This window comes from Fopius arisanus, unplaced genomic scaffold (genome assembly GCF_000806365.1).
Source record: "Fopius arisanus strain USDA-PBARC FA_bdor unplaced genomic scaffold, ASM80636v1 scaffold00003, whole genome shotgun sequence".
Taxonomy (NCBI): Eukaryota; Metazoa; Arthropoda; class Insecta; order Hymenoptera; family Braconidae; genus Fopius; species Fopius arisanus.
The window spans coordinates 1907150-1917139 of record NW_011887742.1 but is presented as its reverse complement, the minus strand read 5'-3'; the positions used below and the strand labels follow the sequence as shown (position 1 = coordinate 1917139).

The following is a 9990-nucleotide window of genomic DNA, read 5'->3' as shown; positions in this document are numbered from 1 at the left end:
CAGAAGTAACATTTTTTTCTTAATGCTAAATTCGTGTGTTTTGAGGATTGCATTGAATTATTACGTAAGTGACATATATCATGCACTTGATGTATTTATAGTCTCGACGCCATACGCATAGGCATAAGTCGATGTCGGTTGGTCCGTTCAAAAGTGTTTACCGCATTGATTCTAACAGTCACACTGACAAACTCATCGATCAAGGCGTAGAACAATGGGTATTTTGACATTTCATAACGTCAGACCCTAGAAACCCGATCAATCAAGCATATCAAAATTCTTACGAGTCTCCGAGGATCTAATAAACCCCCGTAAGTCATAAATTCCATGAATTCATCTGCATTTAACCTAAAAAAAAAAAACAAAATCCGGCTCCGGTATTTCATGTCATTCATTTTATTTACTTGGAGTCATTATTTTTATTTTTATTGACCACAAATTCTCTCTTTGTAGACTGAATCTTCTACTGAGTGCCTTTTCCAGTGACTTCTGTGGAGTACCTGCAAATGTAAGTCGAAAATTGTTTGCATGATTGATAAATAATGTCTGCAGGTTTTAAACCAATGGCCAATATTCATCTCCTTTATTAAAAAATATCTTACACTTTAAATAACATAATAGCAAATAAAAATTGCGTTAATTCCATAATTATTTTTTTCCCTTTCATATCGTCTAGTCTGCAAAAAAAGTAAGCAACGATCTGAATGTTTCTCTCAATAATTTCTGACTCTGTCTCGCTTTAATTGTGTAATTTGTGTAGGTGTTTGCTTTCAGTACTCAGTATAATTAATTCGGTATTTGTTTCCTTTTATTTATGTGCATATGTTAGTGTTATTATGTAATGTTCCTTCAACTATAGGTCGTGTTATGCAAAATTTATCCCAGTTCAGCGAGAACTGAGTCGAGGTCCTCTTGGAGGGATAGGCTTGCCTCACGCTGTTTCACAAGGTCGTCCTTCAGTCGGTCCACTTGAGCTTTGAGCAGATAATTCCCTTTCTTCAGGGATGACATTCTTCCCTCGTGCTTTTTCACGATTGACTACAATTTAAGTAATCGAAAATTGAATTGAAATAATCGAGAAAGTTAACAATTATTCCCATCCAAAAAATATCGACAAATTCAAAAGACGAGTGTACCTGCAAGTGATTCTTTCGGTCCTCTGGTTCATCATCCTCGTCGTCACTCTCGGATTCCTCCTCCTCAGACTCCTCAGACTCCGATTCTTCCTCAGATTCACTCTCCTCTTCCTCCTCCTCCTCTTCCTCATCCTCAGCATCTTCGTCGTCTGTATCTCCCATTAATTTCGCCATTTTATCAACTTCCTTCTGAAGTCCTTTATACTTTTTCTTCTCCTCCTTCAGCAATTTTTGTTGCTGTTTTATCTGTTCTTTCAACGCGTGTCTTTCCTTCTTTGCATTCGCCGCTTTGTCCCTGGGGGGAAATCATTATTACTCCGAATTCCCACCGCCAAAAAAAAATTACAATATAAATCAAAAGCGGGGAGAGATTTTTATCGATAAAAATTCTCAATTTCTTCTTGATTCTGAGAAAAGAACAATCGACTCGAGAAATTTATGATAAAGCTGTTCTGTATTTACTTGAAATTCCTGATTTTTGTATTGAGCAATTTAATCTCCCTCTGCAACCGCTTTTCAGCTTGTGCCTCGGGATCCTCATCCTCATCCTCCTCCTCCGATGATTCTTCTTCCTCCTCCGACTCACTCGGTGTCTTTTCCCCCTTGTCAATGCTCTTCTGCGATGCTATTTTCGCGACATCCTTGGCACTTGGACATCCTGCCAATGCCATTCCTGAAACATCGTACCACGCGGCCTCTGGACTCTCTTCTGGGTATTCTATTATGGGCTCTGGCCAGTCCCAATAAAACTCTGACAGGAAAGAAGCAGATTAATCAAGCAGAAGCATTAGCTCGACGTTTTTATTGCTCAGGATTAGTGCGAGTTAGCAGCGAAGAAGATTATTAATCGGTAAATCCAGTTAATTCAAGATATTATATAATATGAAGAGATTATATTTTTCTCTTCTCCCTTTTGGCATTTGACGTCTTAAAAACTCACCAGCCTTCATACGTCTCTCCAAATTAGCGTACATCCTCTTCATCTCCTCAAGTTCAATTTTCGTTTTGTCCCTCTCCTCGGCGACAACAGCAAAGTCTTTCTCCAATTTCTCCACATCTTTTCTCGCAGCCTCCGCCTCTTTCTTCAACGATTCCTGAATTTTTTCATCCTGTTTCTTGTGTTCAACAACATTTTGTTGGAGTTTAGCTCGTTCCAACTCCGCCTCCAAGTTCAGAACCCTCGCCTAAACGTAAATTAATTGATAACAATGAGGAAGACATTACCTTGATAGAAAAAGGGTTATTCTAATGAAAAATGCAATGACAAAAGCAAAGTAGCCCCTAATCTACCTGCAGCCTCTTATTATCTCTTTCCAGCGCTTCCTTATTTCTCAATTCCAACGCAAGCATCTGTTTGGTACTCTGCAAATCATCCCTTACAGCGTCAATATCATCCATCTCATCAGGAACAGTCTCAGCAATATCAGGTGCTGCCTCTTTCCTCTGTATTTGCTCCTCAATGGTCAGTTGTCGACGAAATTTCCTCAGTCCCTCGAGCATTGGCTTGGAGCGATCATTAGTTTTAACGCTCTTTAATTTTATTCCAGTTTGAATTTGATGGAGCAGTTGATTGTGCATGTTCGACTTTTCAGATTCAAAAACGAAGTGAGGTTGATCTAAACAGCAACAGATAAATCAATCACAAAATTAAAACTCAAAAAAGTGTCTCCTGGTCTTGGAATTTCCCTGAAAATGTCCTCAACCACTCGTCAGGTGAATACAAACAGCAATTAGTTTTTAATCCCCCGTTGTTAATTGATATTTCAATTTAACGAGTCCTTTACCTTGTGGATCAGCTATGACTTTGCTAACTCTTTCGATGATCGGTGCACTTCTATCGTTGCACTTGACGTGCTTCAATTTCTTTCCACTCTCCACTTCCTTCAATATGCACGACCAATCAGGTCGTTTACGTGGCCTCGATTTAAGCAGCTCCAATGTTTTTTGGGCTTTCTCACTGATCGGTGGTAGATTCTTCAGTTCGGGCACAATTTCTCTCGATGGTGGTGGTGGCGGTGGTCTCGGTGGCGGTGGCGGTGGTATTGCCGCTCTCGATGAGCTTTTTGATAGTGTCGGTGCACCTGTTAACATTTGTAAACAATGCTAAGGTGGAATTTGTATTAGGGGCGATGGGGAAATGATCACTGACAAATTGAATTCAGAACGCCGGGGCTAATTTAGACTGGGGGGTTATTTGTGGATGGTGCCAATGATCGGAGATTTGTAGAAGGGATCTAGTCAATTCAGTCATCGGTGATGAGTGGAAATTCAAGTGTCATCCAGCTGAATATTTCATTACAGTGAATTTATTCCATTTCAATTCTCAATTGGCTATTTTTTCCAAGTGCTAAAGCTATTCGAGAAATAATTAAAATTTTTAATCTCTCGAATTCCTCGAATGATTTATTTTTATTATGACGCAGCGTAACGAAATTTTTTAGTTTTCAATTAGATTTTAATCACATGTTCCTGTCTATTCGATAATTTACCTGTGGTGCTTTCACTCTTCGATATTGGCACTCTGGTATCAGTGCGTGATCGAGATTTATCGATACGTGTTTGTCTCTCCAATGGTGACTTTGAACTCGTCGACTCGACCCTTCCATTTTCCCCCAATTTATTTGATCCTTTGTCTGTGCTTGCCTTTGCTTTATTCGTCGATGGTTTGATCGTTGTACTGCGTTCGCTATTTGGTTGAGCTGGTATTATTGTTATTTTACTCTGTTTTCGCGCCTGTGGCGGTGGTTCTGTTGGTGCCACAGCATCCGCAGGTTTTGGAACACTCTGCAATATCACAAAATCATCCTGCTATTATTTCAAACAAAATCTTAACTAGTTTATCCACCGATTCCTTCTCTTCTTCTTTAGATCAACACACGATTCAATTACCAGAAGATAAAAAGGATCAGTAATTATGATATTTATTGACGATCTCTTGATCCTCGTATTTCTACTCTGGGAATTTCCATCGGATGTCCATCTGTTTCGGTAGATCACTCCAGAGCTCGTGCCAGGAATATCCATTCACAAACTCAACTAGAATAGAAACTAATCAATCGAAACAATAGATGATTCACGCCTATCGAAATCCCCGAAGACATTGGACACGAGACAAATCGATCGCCTTTAAATAATCAATTTTGCCATCTCTATCGAATTATATCATAATCCCCCGCGATTCATCTAATGCATCATCATTTATTTATTCTCACCGACAATTTAATTGACGCGTGATTAATTGACATTTAATTTCAATGCAGCTGCAATACGATACGTTATCACCGAAATTACGAGTAAATAATCCTAAGATAATACTAGCAAACTTGACATTGTCAGTAGCTTTAAATTAGTTAGAATCTCACGTGGGTGCATAATCCAGCAGCCAAAAAGTCTTTCTATTTATTTTCAGTTCCTCGTGGTGAGCGATACAAATGTTTGTAGTTAAAAATGAGAAGAAATTAAGCGTCGTCTTCATTTTACTCGTGTACCGAATGAAATTGTATTTTTAGAGATTTTTCACGCTCCATCTGTGACGTTTGATGATTTTTAAAATGCAGAAAACATTAACATCTGGGGTCGGTGGAAACTCGGGTAAAAATACAAGTGACGTTTGATAGTTTGTAATTTATACTCTTGGACATTGAGTCTTGTTCAATGCAAAAGAATTTTGAGGTGGAGTGAGTCCTTTATTGCGCGCCAATTTTCATATTTACGTTGAGGTTGATGATATTACAAAATTTGTGGATTCATACGTTTCGGGAATTATTTGTTCGTCTTGTTAGACTTGTCAGCCTTGACGTCAATTGTCATGTTTATCCGATATTTAACATTAACTGGATTAGATCATTTTCTAAATTGAGTGGTGATGATGCCAGAAGGTGTTTTCCAAATAATTTTATCATTTTTGTTGATATTTATTCGAGGTATTACATTTCGTTTGCATCCACAGCGATTTATTCTGCATTTGCAATAATTTCGTGAATTATTATTCTCAAATGAACGAGTAGACACGAAAAAATCCTCTTAATTCGCACGAAATACGAGATTAAGAACGCAGTTGGGAGCATGCACGGTAGATATTTGAAATAGACCCCGGAGCTTGAAATAATTCGTGACCCAAAGTCCCATCCCATCCACTTTTCACATTTCATCTGCAGCTCATCCTCTTCCTCGTTTTCCATTCCCCCATTCTCCTCCACTTTCGCCGAAACCCCGCGAAATTTAATGTTCTCATTACCCCAGAGAAATAAACCCGAGAAAAAACAGAGTCATCGAGATCCACTGATTTTTCTAAAAAAAAAAAAAGAAAAAAATCCAGTCGTTCCCTTGATCTTTGGATCTAAAAAAAGTTTTCAACGTGGCATACTGCCAGTTCCCAATATTCATAAACAATTAATCAACACTCGAGTCTCAGTTGTCTGTAGATTTTTATAAATACATGATAATTATCATTATAAAAACAATATCAGAGAGATTACCTTCAACGTAACTTTAGTGAAGGCCGGAGCATCATCAGCGGGTTTTGATTCTCTTCTGTTCAATGTCCATGGAGCTGTAGGCATGGGCAACGGATTGGGTCCATCCTTAACCCATGGTGGCCTGAATGTCGTCCTCTGGGGTTGCTGACCCCCGGCCCCCGGCATTATTCCCGTCAATTAAAAATATTCACCCAAAAAAAAAATCCCGCTTCACTGACAAACGCCTCAGCCTCAACCCCGGAATGTCTTCTTTGATCTCCAATTAGCACAGGATCATTCCCATCACGTCAATTGAATGATCAGACCAATATACCAAGACAGCGACGAAGATGACGCTGCACAGGTGTGATTGCACCTCCTGATTGTATCGATCCAACAGGAAATTAATCAATTGCCGACGTAAACGATCCACTTGTCCCACCACTTGATCCACCCTCACCCCAATTTCTTCAAGTTCTAGGTTTATAGGTGATCCTTTGACTATCCTCTGACTATCCCCTGACTATCCTCTGAGGATCCCTTTGAACCTCTGGTCCACGATGACTTCTCCGTTGGCTACAACCTACCCTCGTAAAAATTCTGAATTTTCTCGTGTCCGGGAAAGATTGAGAATCTGGATGAACCAACCGCCGTCACTGAAACCCCACCTCCCCGCCACCATCTCAGGTTCGGTCAAAATGTTGATATTTTCGGAGTGTGACGTCACGCGACGAATGAACAAAAATAGATTACACACTGAATGCTTCTGGTACGCCAGCAGTATTCAGAATTATGCTCATCTTTCTCAGATTTTATCGACAGCCATGAGTCCCTCCTTGTTGGTGAGATTATCGAGATTTTAGGCTGCATCACAATACCCTTGTGTTTACAATGGTGATTGCATAAGCATTTACCAGTACAACCAATCGCTGGAGCTGAGATCGTTTTGGACTTCCTGTTATTTCTCAAAATGTGCTTTTCTCATTCTGCACTTGCTGGCTCGAATCATATCAAATTACGGAATATAAGTGCACGAGTATTTCCAAATAACACAATGCCTCTTAATCATTTATAATTGGCATTAATTCGATTGATCGATAATTCGATTTTTTTTTGTCGTTATGGGGATGACTTTGCGAAGTGGTGGACGAGAGCTAATGAATTATTTCTGGTATTTTTAATGGGAAGACTGAGACTAAAGTGGCGTGGGTTCTTTTCGAAATGTTCTAGCTCTTGATGTATTTAAATCTCTAGCAATCTCTATTGAGTGTTCACCACTTCGTTACAGATTTCTCAGCTTTAATGTTCAATGTTAGAGATAGAAAATAAAGAATCATGAATGAGTAATGATGTGAACTAAATGATCAGGGTTGGCCGACTCGCAGAGAGGCGCTATCAATTAGCAGCTCAGAAGCGTAATGCAACAGAATTGAAATTCGAGTATTACGTACAAGCAGCGAATTACTTTGAGCGTGAATGCGGAAAAGCGAGGCAATTTAATTCGTGGAACGTTGACAAAGTGAAGCCAACGCACTGGGATAATATCAAAAGAACTGAATCACTTCACAGACGTCAGAGTCAACTTCAGGATTTGCTGAGGACTGAGGGTGAGAGTTATCAGCGTGAAATTGATGAATTAAAATCACGGAAGGAGTCGCGAAAGGAATTACGAAAGGAATCACAAAAGGAATCACAAAAGGAATCACAAAAGGAATTACAAAAGGAATCACAAAAAGAATCACAAAAGGAATCACAAAAGGAATCACGAGAGGAATCACGGGAGGATACAACACTTGAGGTCCTGAGGGAGAAGCTGAGGCAGAGGAGATCGGATCAGAGTCTGCACTATCCGAGTACTTTCCGAAGGATTCAATCGTACTTCAGCTATCCAACCAAGGCAGAGAGTTCGAAAGAAATAACATACCCGGGTTCAGCCGTATCCTCTCGAAAGAGCCTGGATAACACGAATCTTCGTGACAAGATGCAGTCGTCAGAAGAGACACACAGCCCACAGAGAAAGAAGACCGGTAACGAGGACTTTACGAATCTTATGGATCAGGCGAGCTTCAACGTCAGGCACCAGGAGTTCATGGACAATCGAGCGGCTTCCACTCGATCGAATTTTGGTATACCTGGACGAAGGGCTCGTGAAGGAAAGAATGAGAGCGATAACGATTCTCCTGGACGAAACTCGGCGTCATATGAGCGATCTGATCTCCTTGATCATGGATTGAATGGACAGCAGTCAACGGAGGGATGGAATCTGCCCAAAAAATTTGCTGAGAGATACGCCAAGAAGAGTCTTCAAGAGACAAATGTACGTGAGACTGGTGGACCGATCATCAAACCGAATGAGAGGAGCGAAGACAAAACCGATAGTTCAGGGGAACTCGATAGTTCAGGGGAGCATGACAGCTCAGGGGTACCTGAGACCAATGGCAGTCACGATATATCCCATGACAAAGAGGATTACATCGCCGAAAAGATGGCGTCCATCGAGCTCCATTCTGTAGATAACCGGGATGATAACGAATCCTGGGTGCCTGAGACACCCACCAATATGCTGATGTATTTGACTCATCAAGAGATGAAGAAGAAGATTGAGGACTTGGAGAGCAGGGAGCTCAAGGCTATTCAGAAACAATCCTGGGAGGAGGCTTTGCGTCTCAAGGACATGAAGAATCGACTGGAACTGTTCAGGGATAAGCAATTTTACTCGCGGGAGGATCTCAAGGTCGATCCTGAGCTCAGGCAATTGGCCCTGAAGAGCATTGAGTCACGCAGCAAGCAGCTGGCTAATCGAGAGCAGTTCTGTGTGCACTCGCAGATGTACAGGTAATTTGGAAATCATATATTATTACCGTGGAGATATCTCACTTCAATTATCTAGATCGATTTCATAGGGAGAACAATTCCTTTCGGTTTTTTATCGTATCATCGCTCATTCGGTCTTTCATCTCAATTTTTTAAACATCTTTTTCATTTTATTTTGAAAGAGATTATCTTTTTGATGTGGTAATGATTAATTCAAGGATGTAGGGAGGTTTTTGGGGTTGTTTTGATTAAAAAAAAATGAGGGAGGAATTGAACGAGGAAAATTCGTGGTCTCAATGCCAAGGGTTTGAGATTCATTGCGCAATAATTAAACTGATTCACTGAGTGTGTATGGGGTATGTATACACGAACCTCATTAGTACCCCGTGCCAAAATCACTGTCACAGCTCAAAGAAATAAAAGCCACTGGGCTTGTTTCTCAATAGAACACAAATAGGCGATCACACGGGCGTTCAATCGGCTTAACGAACTTATTCGATTCGGATCGTTATTCATTGAAAATAACGTGAGGTGGCTCCGGCCTTATTTTATTTTGTTAATATGTTTATTTTGTATGCAGCGAGGAGGCTAAGCTGATGTGGAACGTGTGGGCTGATGAGGACAAGAAACATTCCATCAAAGATGAAAAAGCTGAGAGGGATCTTCTGCTGCGTCAACTCGAGGAGGAGTGGGAATTGCTCCAGCAGGAGGAGAAGGAGAAAATTTTTTACGATTACATGCAGATAATGAACAAATCTTTCACGCAGAATCAGATGGATCTCATTGCTAAACTTACCAAGCAGAAGTTCTAATGCTTTTTTTTTATTTAGGTCATTTTAGCTCATCGAGTTTTGAGCTTTTTTGCGCTTTCTCGTTTGAGGGTGAAAGCATTTTTCATTCCATCACGTGCATCAATTTTAGATTCAAGAAATTTCGACTCAAGACGAATCCGTCCTTAAGAACTTGTAGGATAAAACTTGTAGACGACGATAGTTCAAATTAGTTGTCATGTTAATTGAATTAATTGAAGCATCTGTGCAGCGACATTTGTCATTTTTGCTTAATCTCAAAGGTGAAATTTTCGATGTGAACTTTGGAAATTTCCTGTTTGTCATTATCGTTTATTATTATCAATTTTGATATATTCATAAAATTTGATAGAAATAATATGGATGTTGTTAGTATTTGTAATAACGCAATACTATGATTTTGATAAATTAAACACAGCATAATAATTTATTGTTAATTATTTCTTCAGGATAAACCTACACGATAAATAAGAGTTCTCCAAAAAATCTATTCGAGTTACCATTAAGTCGACAGTCGATAAAGCAGAGACTTCAATATTTTCTAGCCTTCCGGTACAATTTCAGGGGAATCCCACGACAGATGGTGGTGCATGGACATTTAAACCAAAATATGCGCCGACAAAATGAAATTTCAGATGAGCAACTGAAGAAATAGTTCTCCGAGTTTTCCTCCAAGAGGATAATAATTCATCATCATGAGGAAAAGTCGACAATTTATGATAATAACATCGACCTTCCCCTGAAAAATTTCCAGCTCAAGGTATTCACGAGTGC

General features: G+C 39.8%; 2 protein-coding genes across 5 annotated transcripts; one reads left to right on the top strand and one right to left on the bottom strand.

The window, feature by feature from the left end:
* Positions 1 to 5: 5 nt before the first annotated feature.
* LOC105269904 (Accessory gland protein 36DE) lies at positions 6 to 9622 on the top strand. Its single transcript, XM_011310504.1, has 4 exons — positions 6 to 311; positions 454 to 508; positions 6962 to 8428; positions 8988 to 9622. Coding segments are annotated over exons 2-4 (1701 nt in total). The 5' UTR covers positions 6 to 311; positions 454 to 506; the 3' UTR covers positions 9220 to 9622.
* LOC105269883 (sarcomere length short) lies at positions 554 to 6322 on the bottom strand. Of its 4 annotated transcripts, none has more exons than XM_011310492.1 (8): positions 5615 to 6322; positions 3626 to 3920; positions 2921 to 3217; positions 2517 to 2752; positions 2077 to 2320; positions 1599 to 1887; positions 1137 to 1431; positions 554 to 1038 (listed from the first exon to the last, which is right to left on the bottom strand). In XM_011310492.1, the coding sequence occupies exons 1-8, from the start codon at positions 5777 to 5779 to the stop codon at positions 877 to 879; spliced, it is 1983 nt and encodes a 660-aa protein (XP_011308794.1). In that variant the 5' UTR covers positions 5780 to 6322; the 3' UTR covers positions 554 to 876. The 4 variants fall into 4 exon arrangements, with proteins under 4 accessions (XP_011308794.1, XP_011308767.1, XP_011308785.1 ...); XM_011310465.1 differs by having other exon boundaries at positions 2427 to 2752; positions 5615 to 6316; XM_011310483.1 differs by having other exon boundaries at positions 1599 to 1809; positions 2427 to 2752; positions 5615 to 6304.
* Positions 9623 to 9990: the final 368 nt, after the last annotated feature.